Raw genomic sequence first — 25,461 nt, 5'->3', positions numbered from 1 at the left:
CCCCCCCATTCACACATTTTTTGCTTTCAGAGCTGCCTTCCTTTCTTCTTCACACAGATGCCACACGATGCTGGAAACATTCCTCATGGATTTTGATCCATATTGAGTCGATAGAATCACACAGTTGCTGCGGAGTTGTTGGCTGCACATCCATATTGTGAATCTCCCTTTATGCCACATCCCAACGGCGCTCATGTGTTCAAGAAACCAGACTGAGATGCTTTGAGCTTTGTGACTTGGCATGTTTAAGTGCAGTAACCATCAGATGATGGGTACACTGTGCTCATAAGGGGTTTGACGGTCAGGAACAATATGTAGGTAGAATGTGGTGTTTAAATGATGCTCAGTTGGTGCTCAGTGCTTCAAAGTGTGCCAAGAAAATATCCCCCACACAATTACACGACCACTATCATTAGCCTGGCAGCATAGATTCGTGTTTTCGTGTGGTTTATGTCAAATTCTGACCCTGCCATCTGAATGTCACAGTAGAAAGCGAGACTCATCCGAACAGGCAATGTTTTCACACTTTTCTGTCCAATTTTTGTGAGCTTATGCAAGCTGCAGCATCAGTTTCCTGTTCTTAGCTGACAGGAGTAGCAATCTGTGTGGTCTTCTGCAGCCGTAGCTCATCTGCTTCAAGGTTCAGCGTGCAGCTTAAGTTGTAGCTTGCTTTTGGCTTCCTATCAGCTCAAAGTAGTCTGACCATTCTACTCTGATGTCACCATGGCATTTTCGCTCAGCAAACTGGCACACTCTGGATTTTTTTCTCTTATTCAGATTATTCTCTGTAAACCGTAGGGTGGCAGTGTGGGGAAAATCCCAGTGGATCAGCAGTTTCTAAAATACCCAGGACAGTGGGTCTGGCACCAACAACCATGTCTTTTTTGTAGTTACTTAAATCACCTTTCTTCTCCATTCTGATGGTTGATTTGGACTTCATTAAGTCGCCTTGACCATGTCTACTTGCCTAAGCATGTTGAGTTGCTGCTGTGTGATTGGCTAATTAGATGTTTGCAGTAACAAGCAGTTGAACAGGTGTAACTAACAAAGTGGCTGGTAAGTGTGTATTCCACAACCACAGAAAAGCTGCATTTTCACTGTGGTCACTGTAGTGTTTTGTTCAAAATGACACTGGGGGGGAATGAGGGGAAAAATGAAACGTCTGACATGGAGACAAACAGCAGACGTTGGGGCGCTTTAACAGATGCTTTGAATCATCCAATTAGGCCGACGGCCCTTCTTAGAATCACATTCATATGTATTCAGGGAACTGGGCATTAGCTTTGTTAGAGGAAAAAGCGGGAATCAAGCAGTTTTCCATGGAAAGTATTGTTCACTAGCTGAAACTTCAGCTTTAGTGTGAGGTCTGAGCAACAAATGATTCAGTTAGTGATGTAGTGTAGCTCAAATATAAGAAAGCATAGTCTGTTCATTTCAGCTGACGTTTCATGTTCATTGATCTTATGACTCCACATGCCGTATATCTTTTATTAATTGTGCAATCTTGGTAAATATCAATATTTAGCAGGCCCACAAGCAATTCTCTAAAGTCTGATGAGCTCTGTGTGCACATCTGCAGGTTTTCGTTTTATAGGAAGTAAAGTGGTGGAGCAGTTGTAAATCTGTGCTGAGAGAAAAGCCAGAGCAGCTCCACCAACAAATGAGTTGGACACACGCTCTATAAATTCTCAAATGTTGCCTGTTTGTGTGCATTTAGGTTTGATGGAAACTTCAATATCAATGTCTCCAAGACCATCTGCTGTGACAGACTTTCCCCCACCGTCAACAACCGAGCTTTCAACCCTGGACGGGACCTCAACTCAGGTCTGTTGACACACACACACACACACACACACACACACACACACACACACACACACACCCACCCACACAACACACACGGTACATACAGATCCAATGAGGGAACTATCATTTGGTAGTCCATGAGCTGGCCTGCTTTAACAAATTACACACAGACACAAACAGCTTTTAAAGCATTCAAACTTTTAAAAGCCATTTTTTGACTTTATTTGAAGCAGGCAATCATTTGCCAGCAGTTGCCATGGTACCCAGTTTTTAAATTAAGAATGTGTGTTCTTTGCCTCTGCAGTGTTTTTAAAAAATATATAATTGATGTCAGATTAAAATAATAAGCTGTCTGTGTCCAAAGCACTCTGTTCGACTTTGATCTCTCATCTGCAGTTGTACTCGCACTTTATGTGTTATCATCCTGTTGAAAAAAGGCTTCTCAGTTTTGTTTTCATCAGCTCACATAAATCGGGTGCAATCGTATGCAATTGCACACATGCTGTACGCAACCTCGACACTCCCCTTGTAGCTATTAGAAGTGATGGAAAGTAGTTTTATGGCATTCTCCCTGCCTTGTTCCAAATTGCATAAGCACATTGCAGAATACTACCACATAAAACTCCCATATGTGTCTGCACTGCATGTCTTTCTGCATTTGATTAAAAATAAAATGGACAAAATTGACTAAAGGCAGGCAAAGGCAACTTTCCTCCTGCTGCTTTGTTTTCCCCAGTTCTGCTCCCTAGCATGCGCTCTCTATTTCCAGAAAAGAAGTATATGCACAGACTCCAGAATATTGAACCTGTTTCCTGATGTCTATTAACTTTACAGTTTTACTCAGTCACTTGTTAAAATCACTTCCAGCTATTCAGTGAGCTGCACTTTCATTTTTTGCTGGCCTTAGAGGTAAATCTCACTGATCACTGAGAGACGTTTTTACAAGTATTTTAAAAATATTGCCATCCAATGTTGTGTTGACCAGTTGTAATGATCAATTTAACTTCCAATTTAAAAAAACAAACAATTAAAAATGCATTCATTTATTATGTCCACATAATGCCCCTTAGTCACGGGTTGCCCTAGTAGCTAGTCCTTCCTGACACAACCCCAAAAGGCTTTGGGTCTCCTCCCCTAACTGAAGCAGAGATCTTTTATTTGTTAGGCGACTGTGTTAGCAACAACTCTGCGGAGCCAGTATCGTGCGGAATTGGGAGTAATAATTATTACTAGAGATGGACCGATCCGATATTACGTATCGGTATCGGTCCGATACTGACCTAAATTACTGGATCGGATATCGGAGAAAAATAAAAAATGTAATCCGATCCATTAAATATCACGAAAGCACCTCACAAAACTTGCAACACGCGTAACTCACCTCAGAACGTTAGCACGTCGGAGCAGTATGCATCACGTGATAGAGCGGCTGTGGCATGCGGGACCTGTCGGTGGTCTGGATAGCATGTGGAGCTTCGCTAGCAACCCGGCATTTCATCTCCGACAAAGTTATCCCCGAGAGAAGTAAAGCAAGTGTGTAAGTCCATCTCTGAATGTTTGTAAAGCATTCCTGCGTTAAGCTTAACAAGCGACTGCCTCTCACTCTCCGGCTGCTACTTCAATCGTGAAACTGCTTAAATGATCAGCTGATCGGCTTTTCTGTCGCGAGTCCATCTCTCTGGTTTGTTTTTGGCCCACTTTGCACCAGAAAGAGGAAACCAGCGGATAAACAACAGCAGCGCGTTTAAGCTTGATCAGCTGTTGTTAGAATGTATTTAATATTACTTTCTACTCCAGGATCTTTTTCTACGTAGCTGACGGCTGGTAACTGTGCAGGGGCGGATCTAGCAAAGTTTAGCCAGGGGGGCCGATAGGGCATTAACTGGGAAAAGGGGGCACAAAGACATACTTTTCTTTCTTATTCTCATTTAAAATGTCGAGCTTTTAATAAATAATTATCTGACACCCAAAGTTTTAATTTGATGTAAAATGAATAGAAGTCAATTACTGTATATAGTGACTATTAAGTCTAATATATATACCCTAGTAAGCTATAGTACTTTTTCCTTTGGGAAGGTACCATCTGTGCAGTCTGCAATTTTGTTGAAGAAAGATGTTGAATCTATTTAATATTTCTTGAAAAATAATTGATTTCTGTGCATTTTTTTTCACACTGCATCAAATTAAGGTTGATTACGTCGATTAAGCATCATGAGGTGGAGCGTGAGGGGTGGTTCCCTATTTTTTATTTATTTATTTTTGTTGTTGCTGGGAGTTGGAACCCTATTAGTTAGGTTGCTTAATATTTACGCTAAGTACTCTTTAAAATACCAGAATAGGGAGGATGGTGTAGGTCTAAGTTTATTAGATTGATCAGTATTGCTGAACTATGAAATATTTTTTTTGTATACAGGTATAACAGAATAGCTTTAGTGTAGTTGTTGTTTTAAACTTGAGTATGAACTTGCAGACTTGCAAAATGCAGCAAGATATTTTAAAAAACAGTTTTGTTGATTAAAAAACACTATATCGGATTCATATCGGTATCGGCAGATATCCAAATTTATGATATCGGTATCGGTATCGGACATAAAAAAGTGGTATCGTGCCATCTCTAATTATTACTACTCAAAGCTTCCTAGATTTGGCTCTACAAATTGATATTTTCTAATCTAATGTTTGCTGCAAAATCCCAAAAATTTCCTGAGGACTTCTTAACTTACTTAGCCACATATCTGAGTCAAACCATGGATATAACCCATCTCCGTCATCTCATTGCTGCCTTTACCCAATTGCTTTTTCCCTCCCCAAATATCCCACCCTGGTACTTTTTTTGTAAACCATTCATAATGACTGCCATTCATAACACGTCACCATCGTCAGGGTTTTATTTTCCTTACGAGTCAGTCACGACAAGTTCATGTTACCCCTCCCCCCCACCACCACCACATTCAGCCCTCATTGACCCCCACACTCTCAGTGTATTCATTCCCTTCCATTTGTCTTGGCCCAGTCTAAACAAGCAGCCACAGAGGGGAGGGAGGGCCCGTGTGGGTGAGAGCAAGGGATAATTGAGAGGGAGAGAATGATAAATGAAGTTAGAGGAAGGAGGAGTGAGGGCTGATTGGAGAGTTTATTGTATTTTGTCCCTTCTCTCTCCTCCTACCTTCCATTTTCTGTTGAATTGAAGGGAAAGATGGTGGATGGATTTGGAGATATCAGTACCAACAAGTTGGAGTAATCCATTTTCGGCCCTTTGTCTGAATTGTGTTTTTGTAGGCTGTCTTTTAAGAAGTTATAGCCACTGTCTAGGTTAAAGATGCCATGTGACAACAATTCATCCATCAATCTGAAGTATATGCACACTTGTACATACCGATATTCTTTCAGCACCTTTAACTCTGTCTTTAAACTTAAGTGCAACTGTATATACTGACTCATATTTAGCATGCCAGAGGCAATCTGCCATCTTTGACAAGCTGGCGAATAACAGTTTTCTTCTACTTACATAGCATTCATATGACTTTAGCTAAACTAATTATGACACTAATTACGACATGTCGTATGATACTCAAGTAAAAGTGAAAAGTCGCCATCCAAATTTGATTGGATTGGAAAAGACTACTCAAGTACTGAGTAACTGGTTGTAATGTCTGTTTTTTTTAGTTTGATTAAAGAAATGCACAAATTTTAGTATTTTCAAATAGAATATATGTAAAACCATTAACAAAATAAGGCACAACAATTCTAATTTCCAGATTAGTTTTTAACAACAAAGCTTTTTTAACCAATACCTACAGTAAATGAATATATGAACAGTGCAAACCATTTCCAGTGACAAGATGGAAATGGTTGCCTCCGAGAAAACATTAGAGCAAGGCAACTTCAACATATGTGTGTAGACACTAGAGCTAAAGAATGTCAGACTAGGGGTGGTTCTTTTAAATACAAAGAGGGAGCAAGCGAATCAGAAACACAGGGCACAGAGATGCGACAGGTCTAATCAGCAAAAGTTTATTCCCCAATGTGGACAGCAGGAATAAAACTAAATTTAAAAAAAAAAAAGAAACAAAACAAACATCTGCACTAAAATTCACCAGGAATAGATAAACACAGTTCTAACAAAACTATAAAATGTTCTTTGTATACTAAAATACCTATAACAACACTAAAAACATGCAATACAAACAGAATAAAATGATGCAAATAAAAACTACACTAAAATCAGATTAAAACCAATTATAAAAGACAAATACAAACTTCCACGATGTGACGTACATACAAGAGGGCTCACTTTCCCATAAATAGTTTCGTCACTCAGTGAAATGATGGTTAAGCTTCAGCAGCAGTTGGCTCTCAAGGTTCTTGCTGTGAAGCTGTGACTGTTTGGCAGTGAACAGGAGTCCTGCCTGACTAAAAAGTCTCACAGGCTGCAGATGCAGGAAGAGCTGTATTGACTTTGATCAACAGCTTCTTGATGTGAGGAAAGCTATGCAATAGATCCACACCTCCAGTGAATGGACATGAAAGGTACCTCTCCAGCTCCCCTGCTTCTGGCTTTCCTGACCCCTTGGATCCAAAGAAGGCATCTTCGTCAGATAGGCTGCTGTTTGTGCTGGCCTCATCCAGCTCTGTGTCTAGTTGATTTCTGATAAAGTTCAGACCTGTGGAAAGATGTATGGTTAGGTCTGTGCAATACTGTGCTGTTTAGACTGCCGAGCTACTGGTGAAAGATTTTTATCACACCGGAGATGTTTGTTTCTAACTAACACTATAATCCCAAGTTACAGTAACAAGGAAAGTCATTATAAGTCAATATCTAGTGGCTCACAATTTAATGGATAAGTATACCAGCTTTTAAGGTGCTTTCCTCTGTGGACCAGGATGTTCTGAATCTTGGTAGAAGTATTGCAGCTGCAATCAGCTCAGGGTCTTTCATTATTTCTTCAAAACGTTTCTGGATCCGGTCCCGCAGCGCATCAACAAGAGGTCTACACATTTTGCAAAATGACTCCAGCCTCCTCAGCTTCTCCAGCAACTGGTAAAGTGTTGGCAGCAAGAAACCCATGTGCACAGATGATTCCCCTTGGAGGATGTTAAGGGCCATGGCAACGGCCTTCATCACAGCAGTGTACTCAACCAAAAATCCCATTTCAGCAGGATTGAACCTAAAAAAGGTGTAAAAACAGAAGTCACAGCCATTTCTACAACAATGTAATAGCTGTGCATTGTCTGTAAAATTTGCAAATGATTGCTAAATAAGACAGTAAAGGTATAAGTAATTGAGAAGTAATATTCACATTTGTCAGTCTCAAAGTCACTTAAAATAAAGGGTGGATTCACCCATTAATATTTAAAAACCAGTTCCATCAACTCACATGTTTATCTTTAATGCCGTGCAAACATTGCAGATTGCTTTCTCTCCTTGCTCTTTATGAATGTGCACAAGTCTTTCCACAGCAAGGAACAGGGAGCTCCAATGAGTCTGATTGGGTCAAAGAAACTGCATCTTGCACTCACGTTCCACTGTTTCATAAGCCGCGATTGACCTGCTGGTTTTATTCCACAGAGCATGACATTTTGCAAAAGCAGACTGAGACAGCCTCTTGTATGTATTATTGGTAGCTTCTGCAGCAGTGGCATCAACTGTTGATATAAGATTGAGTAGATGACACGCACACTTTTGGTGCCTTGGAAGCTGGTACTCCAGACCTGTGTTGTCATTCAAAACAGCAAAGACATCTTGATACTCCACCTCTAACTCACTGTCTTCTGCATCATCAAGGATAGACCCACCATCCTCCTGCCATTTGGTTGTTTCTTCCTCTTTCTCCTCACCATATAATTGAAAGGCCTTCAAGAAATTTGAACCACTGTCGTCCTGGTCACTTTTTCTCTGATGTGATACTCTGAATGGATTTCTTCTAATGCTGCAGCAAGAACATCAAATGTATGCAAACCTTTAAGAGGTCTACAAGCTAGTGCAGCAGAATGCCTTTCAAAAGAGATGTCATCTATCCAGTGACAAGTCACTCCCAAGTAGCTATGCTGTCTGGCAGACCAGCAGTCTGTTGCGGTAGCAACATAGTTCACAGTGCTCAGTTTTTTGATGATTATGCTTTTCATGTTCTTCGCAGCTTCTTGTATTTTTGAGCACAATGTTTTCCTTGTCATTACTGTACACTGAGTTTGCAAGGTTTCCATCATAGTCTTGAAGGACGATGTCTCAACTATAGAAAATGGTTGGTTGGCTTCACATACAAACGTAAGCAGAAGCTTGTCAAACGTTGCTTGTGTTACCCGCCTAGAGCCAGTGAAAGAATCTGTAAGTTTTGCATTCTTCATAGGTGGCTCGGTAGAAGAGGACGACTTTCGTTTTCTGTCCATTAATTCTGTATACATCTTCATTTTGGTGGCATGAACCCTCTGTTGGCAGAAAAAATAGACCATGAAACTACATGTGACTAAGCAATTTCTATACACTTTTTAAAAAACAATGTTCCCATATTTTTAACCCTCCTGTTGTGTTCACCTCCCCACCGCCATTGACTGAACGGCCCACTGAATGACCAAATGAAAGACCCACTGAACGACCTACTGAATGGCCCACTAACGACCCACTGAACTGAATTTGGTGGTGAAAAATGTTTGTTATGCTAATTTAAGAGCTGTTAAAACAGACCACTCAATTTTGTCTGGGAGTGCTACAGTAAGGGGTGGGGGATGAATGAAACTGGAGAGTTCAACTAGCACAAAAACCATTTTTCACCACCAAATTCAGTTCAGTGGGTGGATTCCCATTCCTTTTCTATGTTGGTCACTTTTGAACAGGAACACCATGTGTGCTAATAGAAGTCCTAACAGATGTTGATTAAAACACTCAAAATTCAAAGAGGTGATCATCACTTTTATACGTTCAAGTGCATAGTGTGGAAGGTATCATGAGGCAATCAGATGTAAAACACAATATTTGTGTGTTTTAAGTTGTAAATCAGTCAGATTTGACCCAAACACAACAGAAAGGGAAGAGAAACCAAAGTCGTGCCTACATTAAGTGAGTTTCCACACACACACACACACACACAAAAAATAATTCCAGTTTAAGTTAAAAATAAGAACATATGCAAGGCTAAGCAGTGCTAGTCAATAGATTTTGCTTCAAAAAATGTTTAGAACCTTTATAATCTTTATAAACTTCTACACCTTAATAACTGTAGTTCTTTGAAGAAAGAGTTGAGACAAAAGTCACTTGTGGAGAAAAGAAAAATATTAAACCAGCTTAATTACTATTCTAATGTTTTTCTAGGAGAGAAAGGGAGTGATTCTGGATATGCACAATTTTTAAAAATAATTTAATTTTTAATGTGGACAAGGCCTAAGACTGTGATCCTACAACCCATGGGTGCAAAGCTCCAGTCCTCGAGGACCAGTGCCCTCACCGCAACACACCAGAATGAAATTATTAGGTCATTAAATTCAGCCATTTAATGCATGTGTTAACCACTTAAGCATAGCTAAAAAGACATTTAGACCAAACTTACTGTGACATGTTTCCTCAGGTTAGATGTTGAGTTTTTGTACGCTGAAATGTCGGTTTGTTTTGGCTCACACAGAAGACATCGCATTATATAGCTGTTCTTTTGTACTCCTTTAAAGCGAAACATGCTTTGTATATGCGGCCAAGGGTGTTCATCCTCTTCAGTTTTGGTGCAGACAGTTGCCTCTGCCATTTCTTGATGTGTTTCTTCAGTCTGTGTCCACTAGTTTGAAAGGCTTGGGCTGCTCTGCCTGCCTTTTATATCTGGTCATGAGACTGCATGGCTACGTCTGATTGGTGAAAGAGTTACAGGTAGCCTCCAGGCGGCATGATCCATTATTAGTAGTATTATCCAATGTGTGAAATTAATTCTTTTTAAAAAGTAGTAAGTCAAATATAACTTAGTAAAAGTAGTGTTTCTTCTTCACAAATGTACTCAAGTAAAAGTAAAAAGTATGGTGCAATGAAGGTAAAACAATATGTTCTTCTAAAACGTAAGTAAATGTACCTCGTTACTACCCACCTCTGCTTGCAGCAGTTGTATGTCATTGTTCCCACCTTTAGGAAATACTTTAATTCTCACACAAAACACAGTACATATAATATTTACTAAACAGGAGAAATCTAAACATTTTCCATAGTTTGCATGGTTTGCATTCTAGTATATACAATAATGAGAAAGTGTCTGTGTGGTTAAGGGGAGTGTGCTGCCTGAGAAAAGCACAGGAAGCTGAGCAGGAGCAGTCACTAGTTGTGAAATCACTTGACTTCTGGATTAGCTGGAGCTGATTTTGCACTCAGACCTCATTGACTCAAACTGGCAGGCTACAGACCATTTAATGTGTGCTATAGTCAAACATTTGCATTCTTACATACTTTTCTACCAAATAACTTTTGTAAGTAAAGAAAACAGAAATTCACAGGAAATAAATGCTGCTGTGAAAGCATTTTAAAAAGTTCTCCTACAATCTCCTCAAAAAGAAATATATTAAAGTGGGGCTAGAATGAGGATACACTTTGGAGAGTGCCACTGGAAGTGTAATATCTGGATCATAGTAAGTGAGGTCATTTGCTGATAGTCAAGAGTAGTAAGATTGGAGGAATGGCTTTCATTGAGTTCCAGTTTCTTAGCTTGTCTCAATAGGAAGATCTAAACATTTGTGGCAGAATGGTACTGTAGCCTGACAGATGTATACAGAACCCTTCTTCCACTGTCAACACAACTGAGTGGTTCCTGTTTATGTGAAGCCCGGAGAGACGGATGGAGTGGCTGGGCAGGGATGATGTATGATTGGCAAACCTGCTATGTCTCCAAAAAGACGTTCCTCGCAAAGTAAATGTAGCCTGGCGTTGAAGTTTATAATGTTTGACCCTTGGACAGTTTCACAGCAGCTCTCTGATTTATCTGTTTTCTGTAACTTGTTTAAGCGTTAGTTGAACATTTGGCTTGGGGTTTTTTTTCCGTCCCACCCTTAGAGGAGGGAAAACAACTGTGGTTTGTAATGTATCTGGAAGGTTGGAGAAGGTCAAAACAGGTTCTCTTTAGCAGGTGATTAATTTAATGTGATCACAAGCCAAGAACCACATTTTGGGGATCATAGAAACCCAGCTGACATGCAATGGCTGGTAGTTGGCATGTCTGGGAAAGACTGTAGCTATAATTAACAAGTAATTTTAAATCCAATTTGAGGTAATGGAAAAAATCTTACAAATAACAAGAATTAGTCAGCAAAATGGCAAAATGGCTGGTGAGAAAGTAGAGCTGCTAACAAAACCACAATCATTTTTTTTATTTCTTGCTAAAAAAGTAAACACTCCAGTAAGACTAAAGTCTTTACAAAGAAAAAAAGGATTGTAGTCTTGCGTGGCTCATAAAACCAAAGTAGTTGTTCAAAATGGCCATTTGTGTTACTTACTTCCTTCAGTCTGCTGCCAAATGTAAATGTACACTAGGAGGACTGTTCATTTATAATAGTATTGTTAGTTCCTTTGGCACACTGAGGCTGATTGGATTCACCACGGCTGGTCTGCATTCCTGTATTTTAATCAATCAAACGCTGTTTTAACAGCTGCATTGTATTATTTTAATGAAGCCTACTTTGATGGTTACGGTCTATTTCTTCTCTGTCTCTGTTTTTTGCCTTGCGAAGGACCCAAAGTTTCTATTTGTGTCTCACTAGCTTCATCCCACCCCCCACCCCACGCCTCATTGTGAAAGGCCGTTTTGTGTTGCAGTCAGTGGAAAGGAAGTTGTTGGCTTTGTGATGGGGTCTCTGTGAAGATACTGTTGACTTTGTGACCCAGTTTAAAAAAAATCACTCTGTTAGTTTTAAGCAAATAGGCTTCAGGCCTCTGCAGAGGTTGTATTTGGCTGTTATTTCTAGAGTCTGTCCAATACTGGAGTTCTCAGGGTTGGTGAGGACATTAGGGAAGTAAAATATTTTGCTAACAATATATCCGCTAACGTATAATAACAGCTAATATTATTTATATGCTCACATAAAATATATAAAATATAAAATAGTATGTGTATCTTTTTACTTCCCCCACCCCCACCCCCCAAAACCTTATAATTATTGTGGGTTAGTAATGATGCAAATAGCCAATTTTAGCATGTTCTTAAAAAAAAAAAAGTATTTTGTATTAATTTCTTCTGATTAAAAATATAAACACAGTTCACACAGTGTTATCACAGTAGGCTGGTGAATAGGTCAGTAGTGCCTCTGAAGCCTTAGCTATGCTTTACAGGCCTGTGAGGCTCCGCTTGGGTCAGGGTGGCATAAATGTTTGCTGTTCGACAGTGAGTGCGATTGGAATTGTAGGCGTCCACATGTCTGCCTGACAACGCGGGCTCGTCCTTGGAGAATTTACATTACAGTGAATCGACTACACATGTGCCCAAGAAGTATAAAAGAAGCATAACAGGATTGACTCCTTGAACATTATGACTCCAGCTGTCCCTGTAAGTATAATTGAGTATAATCGTGACTAAAGGGGGCAAATTTAGCTGTTTTTCTATTCAATTCAAATCAGTTTTATTTATACAGCGCCAAATCACAACAACAGTCGCCTCAAGGTGCTTTATATTGTAATGTACACCCTACAATAATACATACAGAGAAAAACCCGACAATCATATGACCCCCTATGAGCAAGCACTTTGGCAACAGTGAGAAGGAAAAACTCCCTTTTAACAGGAAGAAACCTCCGGCAGAACCAGGCTCAGAGAGGGGCGGGGCCATCTGACGTGACCGGTCCCAGGATTCTTGGTTATGTTTAGCAGACTGTATCACATAAGTAGAGTTCTAATTTCAGACAAAAGCCAGAGTTCAAATACAAGAAATTTAACCAGTAGTTTAACAATTTGAAATTGTTCTTCATTAATTTATGCTGGCACAGTTGTGTATGGTGTAGCCAGGCCTAAACAGATGTATTTGTCCTTGTCATATGTTAAGATGTAAGCAAGCCTGCCTATTTATCTGTTATGAATTTCTCTATCTGTTATGTATATATCTAATGAGGCCTGTAATAGAGAGACAGAGAGAGAGAGGTAGTGTCATGCAACAGCGGTTTAGATTATCCAGGGTTGTTCTCTGGAGAGTATTTCCTGTCTACTCTCCCTCCTGTACAGCGCTGGCATTGTTAGATATGTTGTCCTGTGTTGTAGCAGCTGCACATGTCTGTCTCATTGTGTTAAACATGCGAGATACTATAGGTCAAATCAGGTCAGATGTATTTTTAATGCTCAGTTTTTAATGCAGTGCCTGGAAGAGCTATACAGTCTTATGAACTATGGACAGGACAATATGACCAGCAACACTTTATGATCATCGCCATCAGGCGTCGAGGTGTTATTGAAATGTAAAACATCACTGCAATGATGCATGAACATATCATGTAGCATATTTCTTTAGGGCTGATCTCTCATGTAGATGCTTTGTCACTCACTTGCAGTCTCACTCCTGAAATATGTAGTGTTTCTCACAACTTGCACGCCAAATCCAAACAAGAAAAGCTTCCAAGTATGCTGAACTTTCTGACTACATATTTTCCCATTTTCCCCATTCAGCTTTAGTAATGTATTTTTCTTTTTTCTTTTTCCTCGTTCTCACTCGCTCTCTCCCTATTGCAGTGTTGGCAGACAACCTGAAGTCCAACCCGGGTATAAAGTGGCAGTACTTCAGCTCGGAGGAGGGCATTTTCACAGTCTTCCCCGCCCACAAGTTCCACTGTAAAGGAAACTACGAGCACCGCAGCAGGTATAGAACAGCCACTGTCGCTTATAACACGTGTTGTTGTACTTCAGCTGTTTTCAATGTAAATAAATAAGATTATAGGTACAACTTGCACTTTGTCAGCAAATGTCACACATAATAATGGAAAAGATTGTTCAAGTGTGATGCTTCGGCAGCTCATTCCTGCATTCATCTTCCTCACCCTCTTCCACCCCCCTCCCCGCCTTCCGTCCCTCCTCCTCTGCCAGTTGCTGTGGGGTGGCCTAGAGGGCATGTTGATGGCATCCTGCCCTCATACACCCCGACCACACATGCCATTGGTAGGAATGTGGCTCTTTACCACCAAAGCCTACTGGAATTTCACACCTCCAATGTTATGGGGTTTTTTTCTCCTTCTCCCCGCCCCCCACCCCACCCCCTCGCTGAAAGCCATCTTTTCGCATTGGCCTCTGTTTTCTTTTTATTATTCCTTTTGAGTTGTTGTTGTTTATTACTCCCATTGCTGTTCAAGTCAGTGAGTTTGGCGTCCAGCCATGGGAGAAATGACGTTGCTTGGCTTGCTTCAAGTATGAATGAGGCTTTGTGAGTACATCACTCGTGTTAGTGTCGCTTTGTCCAGCAGACCACACACAAAGAGCCACTGACCCCCTACAGTCTGCACCGTTCTGCAGCTCCACCTGCGTATAATACAAGCATAACACATACAGTGATACCTCAAATGACAAGTGTCACCAAATCAATGAGCGGTATGCAGCCGAATCTTCAACATTTGATATACTGTGTTTGGACTATTTTTAATTAAACATTTAGTTCTTTTTTCTTTCTTTTTCTTTTCTTTTCTTTACTTGACACAGTATCCCAACTTTTTAGGAAACTTAGCTGCAGTAAGCAGTATTTTAAGACCAAACCAATGCTTTCACGCTATGTTGCTTGAGTTGCTTCTGAAAGAAACATGTCATTACTCGACAACAGCCACACACGGTGGTAGTTGTTCTTTAGAGGTGCAATTTTCCATAGCAAATGCTGCAGGTCGTCAGACAACTGTAGCCTCACTTTTCCAAAACAAATTCAGTTGGTGTGTGGAGGGGGGGGGGAGGGAGTAAGATGTAAACAATAAATCCTGTTTTGTTTTGTTGAGACTTAGACTCTTAGTCCTTATTCACTGAGTTTAAAAGCATGAAGTGTTTTTATTTTGAGAAGGTTGATGACAGGTCATATTGCTGGATTTCAAAATATTGTCATATTTCTTCAAACCCCAACCGCAATCAAGCATTATTAACCAAACATCCTTACTTTTGGATGATTCTTTTTTTATATAGCTGCAGGTTGGGTAACACTGTGTAATCCCCTCATCTCCAACCGCTCACAGAGGATGGCCGCCCCTCCCTGAGCCTGGTTCAGCTGGAGGTTTCTTCCTGTTAAAAGGGAGTTTTTCTTTCCCACTGTTGCCAAAGGGCTTGCTCATAGGGGGTCATGATTGTTGGGCTTTTCTCTGTTTGCTTTGTATTATCGAAGGGTCTTTCCCTTACAATATAGAGTGCTTTGAGGCAACTGTTGTTGTGATTTGGTGCTATATAAATAACAAAATTGAAAATTGAATAATATGGTCCACAACTAACAGTGTGAGTCACCTATATTTAAATAGACTTTCGATGCATTTTATTTTAAATTGCAAATTAATTATATTTACTTACAAATACTTAAAAATATGTACACTAGAGTAAGAGGGTAACGAATCAGGTGTGTGCAAGAAACAAAAAATAATTATACTATAATTAGTTTTCATAATTTGTATGTAATGTATAAGTAATTTCATATAGTGTAAAGTGTAAAAGTGTAAAGTAAAGTGTGCGTGTTAGTCCCCATAGGGAAATAGTTCCTCTGCATTTAACCCATTCACCCAGTGAAGCAGTGGGCAGCCGCCAGTGCAGCGCCCGGGGAGCAGTGTGTAGGGACGGTACCTTGCTCAGGGGTACCTCAGGGTAGCTGTTCAGTGGAGTCGAACCCCCGACCTTCCGATCACGGGGCCACCACTCTACCTACTGAGCTATCCCTGCCCATAGTACATGAGTAAAATAAAATGTTGCCTAAGTTTAGGTATTTTACAGGCAAGGACACAGAAATGATACAAGTACTGTGCAATTTCATCCTAATTTTGAAGGAAAATAAATATTATCCCATTTCACATGTTAATACAATGTGCATTTTGGCTTGCAGGCTGTATTATGGCATGAATTTTTTTAACATCTTCATAAACTATTCATTCTGTGATGTGTATGATGGATGTCTTATTGCATTTCTGCAAAATTACCCAGAAGTAACGTAGTACTTAAAATTACTTGCAGTATCTTTTCCTGTAAAGCACCCAGAGGTTATGCACTATGTAAAATTACTTACACATTACTTACAATTAATTATGTACTGCCTAAATTTACTTACAGTATTATTATTTCTGTGTATCTACCTTTAACTATTTGTAGGTGAATATCATTAAATTGTAATTTTGAATAAAATTCATTGAAATTCCATTTAATTACAGGGGAGTTATGTCACAGTTGCAGACTGTATTATAAAGTGTTACCAACTCTGTAATGACAGCATAGAGTGAAGAAGGTGCCAGACTTCCTCTAAAACTATGAAACTGCTAGGCAACCGAGTATGTTTATAATTTAAAACTGATATCTGTCCATATCCCGTTTGTGTATCTGTGTGTGTACCTGTGCAGGCCTGTGTACGTTTCTGCAGTGCGTCCACAGTCTAAACACATTGTGGTTATGATCGACCACGGAGCCTCCATAACTGACACCCAGCTTCAGATCGCCAAGGACTCAGCGCTTGTTATCCTGAATGCCATAGATGAGCATGACAAGGTTTGTGAAAGGGGATGCTTTTCTTCATTATCAGGCATCTGTATTTACATCTCTTATCATTCTTGGTTTGATGGCCCTTTTGCTCCTTCCCAGATCTCCGTACTTTCGGTGGCAGAGACCGTTCGCTCCTGCTCTCTAGACCAGTGTTACAAAAGTCTGCTGTCTCCAGCCACCAGCGAGACGAAAAGGAAGATGAGCACCTTTGTGTCGAACGTCAAGGCGTCTGATGGAGCCACGCAGCATGCAGCTGGCTTCGAGAAGGCCTTCCAGCTGCTTCGAAACACCACCAGTCACAACAAACAGAGCAGTAAGTCTCAGATAAGAAGACACTAATGTAGATTTGGCATGTTTTCATCACTGAGTTTGATAGTAGCAAACATGCGTTTGTGTATCAGCCACAGACATGGTGATCATTTACCTGTCGTCTGGCGTCACGTCTCGAGAATCATCGGAGCTGGTGAAGAGAGCCACGCTCAGTGTGGTCCGGCAGGAGAACCGGCACCTCAACAACTCTGTCATGATCCTCACGTATGCTCTCATGAATGGTGGGTGAAAACTTTATTTTTCACCTGAATGTTTACATTTAATTTAGTCAGGTTTTTTGTTATAAGGAACTATTCGACACAGTTAATGAAATTCAGTTTTTCCATTTACCGTACCTCTGGACGTGTATTCTTTGTTTCTCTACACTTCTTGATCTGGTGCTTCATTCCTTTTGGCTCTACTGGGACTGAAGGTTAGAGAGGTGCTTTTAAAACCTCAAAGGCTTTTTGTTTTCTGTGTTTGTGCCTGTCTGTGCAGTAAGTACGCTTCCTTTTCCTCTAAATTTGTCCTTGTCCTTCCATCTGCCTCCTAATTCCAGTCTCCCTCTGCATCACACGTACACCCGTGTCTGCTGCGCTTGCTTTAGTCCACCATTAATACAAATTATTTTTGCATCGAGAAATGGAAATGAGGTACATCTAAGAGCAGAGAGAGTGAGACTTCAAAGAGCGTGCTGCTCACTCTCTGTGTGACTGACAGAGGACCTTGGCTCTTTAAAGGGAGATGATGAAAAGGATGCAGAAATCTATCCTCCTCTGAGTTTATTAGCATTGCATATTCAGAAAAAACATTTGTATTGTTGCTGATGCTGCTGCACACAGCTGAAAGGCCTGCTGTGGGAGTCTGATTCCCTGCATCCCCTGCCAAATGTGTAGTGCTGATTGTTCAAGGAGATCAGCAGTCTCCTGTGTTTGTCTCTGTTGTCCACCTCTGTTACCAAAACAATGTCTGATACTCTGACCAAAACAGTGTCTTGTCAGCTAGAATATGGTTTCAAATCTCCACTGGACATGTTGATGCTATCTAACAGTTGCACTATTTAAAAATAAACCGCTCGCCATATTTTCTGATCGGGGGGGAAAGTAAACCTTAGTCATGCAAAACAGAGAATACACTTCTTTTTCTTCTTTACTAACCAACTAATACACTGATATATGAGATATTTTTAGCCATTACCTGATTTTAGACCCACAAGTGAGTTCATAGTACAGTACCATGCAAGTCTTGAGTCACCCCTCATTTGTTTGTTTTGCTGTGAAAACCAGTTCATTGACACGTGCAAACATACATGAAAACACATCATATAATCATTTATTATTGTTCTATTCCTGAGAAGTGCTCTTCAGGAGAAGTTCTCTAGTCTTTTTGAAGGACATTTATTGCTCTTTGGAGTCTGGAGAGGCCAACCCATGACTGATTACTGATATTACTATTACTGGTTCCATTCTTTTTTTTCTTTTTTTTTCTATCCCAGTATGCTTTTATTGCTGTTTGGGATCATTGTCATACTAAAAAAAATGAAGCCATTCCCATTCAGATGCTTTCCATATGATATGACAGTTCTTGAGTTGTAGTCAGGAGTCACTTTGCTCTTCAAAAGTATTATTTTATGCTTGTCAAAATGTGGTATCTTTGGCATTTAAAAAAACTAAACAAGGGAATCTGGCCTGGAAACCTACTGGAACTATTGGTCAAGATAACTTTCAAAGGATTATTACAAGAAACCAAGCTATAAAGAAATGGGAACTGAGGGGGACATTACTGTTGCACATTAGTGTTGATTTCACAGAATTATCTTGCAGTAAACTCAATTTCTTCTAATATTAGGCTGTTTAAAGGTACTCTTGGTAGTGGTAGAAACATAAAGGAGCATTGATTTTGCAAGTTGGTATATGGTGCACATCTACCATTTCTTTTTTTTTTTCTCGTGCAGGCCTGTGTCAGATTGAATGAAAAAGCTTGTTAATGTCAGGTCATAGCAGTCACACAAAACAAAAGACAAAGGAGGTGAAAAGAATGATGGATTGCAAACATTTTTTTTCCCTCACAGGTTAAAGTGAACAGATACAAGTGGATAAAAAATCCACTCTGGTTGAAACTGCCACCCGTGGCTGCATTGGCTCCCTTGTCAGGCCCAGTGTAATGATCACAGGAGCAGAGCCCTGGCATTAAAAAGGAATTCTGCTGTAATCCATTCAGCGATTGGATACTCGCTCTATCCTTCCCAATAGGTTGTCAGATGCCAAATGTTCCATGTCACAGCTGTCAGGGCCAGCCACAGTTATTCGTCCTCGTCTAAATGACCTTATGAGGCTTGGAAAGATGGTCTGAAGTGTGCATTAAGGTCTCAATTGTATATTTTCTTTAAAGCGATGAGGGATTCGTTTATGTCACAATCTCTGAGCTTGACAGATGACAGCTGGGCTTGGCAGATGCATGGGACTGTACGGGTAAAAGCTTATAGAGATCACGATGCAGGATCACAAGTTAGGGCTCGCTGGTGATGGCAAATCAGTTTGAAATTTTGATGGCAGTGTTAGTTATGATCCAGATGACGCAAGCTCATTGCTGATGACCAGAAGATTCATTGCGCTAAAAATTGAACTTGAAATTGTTTTGAATTAACTGACCGTTTGGTGGAAAGGATGTGGCTTCTTCTCCTACTCCTTCAAGGAATTGTCTTGTTGCTCGTAGGGACATGAAGAAGAGTGGGTTGCCTTTTTATAACAGGAATTTGAGTCATGCACTCTTTAGTGAAGAACTATTTACTCTTTTTAGCTCCGCTTCAACCACTCCCTGCTCTTTTGATTTGCACAATTACCCTGTCCAACAGTCCTGTAGCCAAACCATCTGCTATGGATTTGTTCCTAATATCCCTGCTTGATTAAATCAAACAAATTCCGTCATCGAGTCTACTCTTTTTTTTTTTTTTTTTTTTTTGCGCTCATATTCTACACCGCTCCCTCCTCTTGCAGAGGGAATTACAGGCCTGAAGGAGCTGGCCTTCCTGAGGGACCTCGCCGAGCAGAACTCATTGAAGTACGGCGTTGACCGAACATCTGACCGAGACCGCTCGTCTGGGTCAGCAGGAGCTTCAGTAATGCCGGTGGTCAAGGGCAGCATGATGGTGCTGAACCAACTGAGCAACCTGGAAACGACAGTGGGGCGTTTTTACATCAATCTGCCCAATCGCATGATTGACCTGGCTCGCTTCAGCCTACCCTACACCGACCCGATGGGAGATGGTGAGTAGTGTGGCCCGAACTGCACCAAAGGAAACTTCATACTGAACTGATGCTGAACCACAACTGGCAGCCATTGCTTTGTCAACCCTCATGGTAGTGGTAAATAAGTAAATAAGGCAAGAAAAGGAACACGTCATTATATGGGCACACACTATTGCAACAAAATTAATATGACAGTGCAGTGAGTAAATATAATTAAAAGATAAATGCATTGTGCGGATTATTACAAAATCCCTGCATTGTGATACCATACTTATCACGAGGAAGTAATATCATGTTGAGTTACTCTAATTCCTGATTAGCTTTGAAATCCTCACATTTAGGTCAGTTGAGACCTTTTTGACGGCATTAACACCACATTTAATCTTTTATTAGCCTCAACTTCTCAAAATGTAAAACAGTCCAGCCACCACTTTAATCACACTCTAGATTTTGTTCTGTCATATGGCATATTTAAATGTGCAATAATGGATTAAAAAGCAGTGGGTAAAAAATGCAAATGCAGTAGATGTCTTTCTGTAAGTGCTATAACTAAGTTTAAGTTGTTATCCAATTCAGTGCCGTGTGCCAATACAGTGCCGAGCAGCTAGCTAAACTCTACAGACGTTGATCATCTTGTATTATTGTACGCTCTGTATTATTTAATGTTATTTACAATATAAAGTACAATATAAAATGCCTTGAGGCAGCTGTGATTTGACACACTATATAAATGATAAGTGGACTGGTTCTTATACAGAGCTTTTCTGCTCTCCTGGAGGACTTTATAGGTGCTTTATACAACACGCCTCATTCACCTATTTACACCCATTCATAAAAGCGCTTAGTGTGGCAAGCTTAAACCTGAAGTGAACCTTACATAGTTGCCTGTACTTTCCACAGGGTTTATTATGACTGTGAGCCGGCCATGTTATTTTGGTAACCAGCTCCTGGGAGTGGTTGGGGTGGATGTGAACTTGGCGTACATCTTGGAGGATGTTACATACTATCAAGACTCGCTCGCGTCATACACCTTCCTTATTGACAACAAAGGTGAGTCACACAGAGGGGGTAATCAGCTTAGTGCAAACCTTTTCATCAGAAACCAGTCTCTTTCTGTCACTCACTCACGCACACACACACACAAGGACACACACGTGTCTTTTCATGATCGCAGAAGAATCGGCAGGATTACCTACAGCCAGACTTTTTTGTTGTGGTCCGCCTCAAATCTCTTCTCGACTCGTTTTCTCTTCATGTGCAGTAATAACAGTTTTCCCAGGTAGTGCTAAACGCAGCGGAGCAAATCCAAGTGTCACATTGCCACTTTTGCTTGGCCTCGCCTGCACAGCAAATATCAATCAGGAAACTAGTCAGTTTTTTAAATAAGCACACTTTGTTGTTTATTTGCTTCTAAATGGAATTACACTTCATTTTGTGTCTCAGCTTCCTCCACAGGCATTACGCTTTATTAGGCTAGCTGGCGTCTTGTAGGTAGCACTGGCATTCCTTTGGCATTTCACTTTGTCGAACCATGCCTCAGTGGATTGCCACGCCACATTACAAATAGCGCTCATGTCCGGTCTTGGTTTGTCTTGGCCTCGGCTGAGGGGGTTCTGACTCAATTACTGGTGCTGTGAAATGGCTAGGTTGTGCTCTGTGGGCCTGGACAGAAATGACATTTAACAGTCACCGTTTTGCTAGATGGCAAAATGGCATTAGAAGTGATACCTTTTACTTACACCAAGGAATATTTGATGAAGAGTTTGTCTTCCTGACAAACTGAAAACATGAAGAATAAAAATCAGGCTTTAGAAAAATTTGTTTTTAATATGTTTTAAATATGTTGGTGGCAATAAATAAATAAAATGAATATGCCAAAGTACAACTGAATTTAACCTAAACTCTTAACCCATGTGCGTTGTGGAGGCACTTTTATTAGAAATAAAAATAACTTAAGTGGTTTTTCTTTTGTGTGGTTTGTTTGTTTGTTTTTTTGCTTCAGGAGCTTAAAAAGAGTGAGTCGTAGGCAGAGTAATAATTCGAGAGAGCTGAGGGAAAGCATGTGAACATGTTCAGCATATTTCTTACTATTACTATTAATTAGCTAGCAATAATTAGCTTTTTGGCAGTTCTGGGAATTGAGTGCTTTTCAGTGAGTCTCTTTTTTTGCCCCCCTCATCTAAAATGTCTGTTATTGTAATAAATATGCCATCAAATTACAAGTTATTACTGTGCCGTGGTTATTAGTGCTCCAACTCTGTAAACGCTGACAAATGAGTCCCATTAAAGTTATTAGCTGGCATTCAAATCGTCTGCTGCCAATTAGAGTTTAGGTAAATACGTTTAAAGTAAACATGCAGCTGACAAAAAGCTCCAGGAGTACAGAGCTGAAAACAGATTAGTACATTTAAAATATTGCTACACGTTCTCATATGGGAGAATATGTGTTTACCAGTATACAAGTCTGCTTCTAAAATGGATTTAATAGAAGTGCGTATATACTGTATGCACTGTAGTTGTCGCAGTGCACAATTGTGAATCTTAAAATTACACACTGCACTCTCTTTCAGTAAATATACAATACTCACAAACACAAAACTCCAAGATTTTGTTTTTTTAGGCCTTTCACACCAGCACATATAAAACGGCTTATTGTCTCTCCCAGAATGATTACTGCTTCTTAAGAGCCGTTTATCACAGTACCACAAAGTACTGTTTGCCACTAGGGCAATTTTCAAGGCTAGATGCTGTAATTTTGCACAAGGGAAATTTAAGATGTTGGTAAAGGCTATGCTTCAAGTTTTAAAGTGTGACAAGTAACTAAAGACGTCTCCTTCTCCTAACCAGCAGAAATGATCCTTTCCTAACTTTAAAGTCTTGGATTGTTCCTCTATTAAGCCTCGGATAGTTTACTATAGTTTACTTGATATCATAATTTATTTATTCAGATTGTATTTACTTTATAAATGGAAACAAGTTTCCAGATTCACCTGGAATCCCAAACTGTAGCATTCTTACTGGTTTATAAATATCAGGGGCACAGGCGAGGACTTCAGTCTTCCTGGCATTTAATAGCCTTTTTATAAATCATGTTTCCCTCATGCATTGACAGCTAAATACCAGTGTTAATGTTGACAGCAAACTTTTGACTAAAATGTCATTTAGTTTAGTCATAATTTAGACATCAAAATTCTTTTAATTCTAGTTTAGGTTTGACGTGTTTTTACCTGTGAAAGTTGTACCACACAGTTTGCAAAGCATCTTATTTTCCTTGACATCAAATGCAAAATGTGTCCATATGTGGACTTTTCTCTTTCTCTCAAGCGTTCACATTTTGTCACATTTTCATGAGAAACTGGGAGCATGGGAGTGTCCCCTTCACCCAGTCCGTTTGTCAGCATCTGATTAAATTATGTGCGTCTGACCTTGCTGCAGAAAGAGATAACTTCTGATTGGATCGCATCCAAACCTGTCCTGCCTCTTTACACAGCTTAATTAATTCTGATTGGATCTCGTCGCTCCAGAACATTTTCATCTAGATTTTATTCCTTGAAGACTGTGTCAGTCCATTGCGTCATTGTTTTTGTGCTTGTGCATGAGTTTTTATTTAGCTGTCGTCTTGTTTTCATCAGGAGAAAATTGGTTGTTGACGACATCTGTGATAAAAATTATTAATCAAGGAAATTAACATAGCTACTTCCAGGAAGGCCGCATCTTTAGAATCAACCCTGGTTTGATCCCTGCTGTAAAGTCTAAGCATCCATTGTTTTGTGAAATGGAAAGAAAATCTAGGCTATGATTTGCACATTAATTTGGCAAAAAGTATGACTTAACGCTGAGTAATAACAGTATCGTTACTAACGCTGCAGTATTTATTTCTAATTATATATTCAGATCCTGCTTTACTGTGTTGGTCTGTGCTTTTGTGTAATGTAACTGCAAACTGGTTGTTTAATTTCTCAGGCTACACCCTCATGCACCCCTCTCTGACACGGCCCTACCTGATGACAGAGCCTCCTCTGCACACAGATATTATCCATTATGAGAACATCCCAGGGTTCCCTGCCGTCCGGCAGAACATCCTCAGGTGAGAAAGGACAATTGCATGAATTTAAAAACAAAACAAAGCCATGGGTGGATAGATATGCACTATACTATGTGGCTTTTTGTTTTTGCAGTCTCCCTTTGGGCAGTCAGATCATTGAAGTGCCCCTTAACTCCTCTCTGTCCTGGCACACCAACCGTCTCAGGGATAACAGCAAGGATGCGTACAATGTCAGCTATGCCTGGAAACTGGTAGGTTCCCCAAAGGATAAGGTAAAAAAACGCTAAACAAATGCCCCCTGGTCACTGGTGACATTTAGTTTCCACAATAAACTTCAGCTCACTCTTTTACATCTGCAACCACACACCCAAAAAAAGACGTGTTTATGTTTAAATGCTATTTCATCCAAATATAGAAGAAGTCTTGTTATTTTTCAGACCCTTTCATTTTACTCTCTGTGTATATTCGAACCTTGCCAGAGGGGAAAGAAATATGTAAATGCAACATTGAACAAGAGGATAGTACTTTCAGAGCAATGGCAGTAGGACAGAGTGAGTGTAGGCAAAATGATTGTGCCTCCCAAAAGGGAAGCTTACACAGTCAGTCAGTGCTCTGGGCCAATGAGCCATTATTATGGTTGGTGCACTGAAGATTTCATTTACTTTCTCCCCGTCTCTCCCATTGCGGTCCAAAGCTCTTTATCATTCTCATTGTGTTAAAGCAGCATAGAAATTATGCTCTCAGCCTTTATGTCTTCACCAAACCTCCACCGGCCCCACCTTAAACGAGCTCGTCTGAATGAAAGAAAGAGCTCTCATACTCAGAAACTGTTTGTCCCCTCGGATCCACGTTTCCCACAAGGCCCTTAAGTGTCATGTTAAAAGAACAGATGGGGAACTGGACAGCAATAATATCATGCCTCACGCGAGTCTTTTTGCTTTTTGACATGTCAATTTGTTTATTATTATTTTTTTGGCAGGAGCAGAAATATCACACTTAATTTTAGACATTTCACTTTAGGCTTTTTAAAAAGGTTTTGACATTTATTTATTTTTCTTCAGGCATTAGAGCTCCAACACGTCACCTTTGCCATGAGTTTGGCAGCAGTCTCCATTTTTTTCTAAACGAGCTTTCCAGAGGCAGAAAAAAGGAAAACAGAAAATATTTTTTTAATATATTTATTTTTGTCTCTTCCCTCCAAACAATCTGTTTTTTGCTGTGCAAATAATATGTCCACGAGGGCCCCTTTTTGGATTGTATCATTATTCATGTTTGCTCTAATTTGAATCATAAATCTCCTGGGTGGTTCTGAAAACTGTCTACTGTACATTTGAGTGTGCTGCATCATTTATTTGGGAGGGAGGGGAGGGGATCATGAGAGCAGGCTTAGCCTTGTGTGGGATTCCTTTAGAGCCGG

At 40.1% G+C, this 25,461-nt stretch overlaps 1 protein-coding gene across 1 annotated transcript in view; it reads left to right on the top strand.

The window, feature by feature from the left end:
- Nucleotides 1-25,461, top strand: part of cachd1 (cache domain containing 1) — a 100,377-nt gene that overhangs the window by 52,378 nt on the left and 22,538 nt on the right. Inside the window, exons 4-12 of the mRNA XM_005945114.2 lie at nucleotides 1,718-1,824; nucleotides 13,476-13,602; nucleotides 16,304-16,448; nucleotides 16,542-16,755; nucleotides 16,844-16,993; nucleotides 19,748-20,017; nucleotides 20,900-21,049; nucleotides 23,963-24,086; nucleotides 24,178-24,295. Coding sequence (XP_005945176.1) covers nucleotides 1,718-1,824; nucleotides 13,476-13,602; nucleotides 16,304-16,448; nucleotides 16,542-16,755; nucleotides 16,844-16,993; nucleotides 19,748-20,017; nucleotides 20,900-21,049; nucleotides 23,963-24,086; nucleotides 24,178-24,295 — 1,405 coding nt within the window. The remainder of the gene's footprint in view (nucleotides 1-1,717; nucleotides 1,825-13,475; nucleotides 13,603-16,303; nucleotides 16,449-16,541; nucleotides 16,756-16,843; nucleotides 16,994-19,747; nucleotides 20,018-20,899; nucleotides 21,050-23,962; nucleotides 24,087-24,177; nucleotides 24,296-25,461) is intronic.

The sequence above is a fragment of the Haplochromis burtoni genome, unplaced genomic scaffold (genome assembly GCF_018398535.1).
Source record: "Haplochromis burtoni strain Fernald_Lab_line unplaced genomic scaffold, NCSU_Asbu1 Contig_423, whole genome shotgun sequence".
Taxonomy (NCBI): Eukaryota; Metazoa; Chordata; class Actinopteri; order Cichliformes; family Cichlidae; genus Haplochromis; species Haplochromis burtoni.
This window is presented reverse-complemented; position numbering and strand designations above follow the sequence as displayed.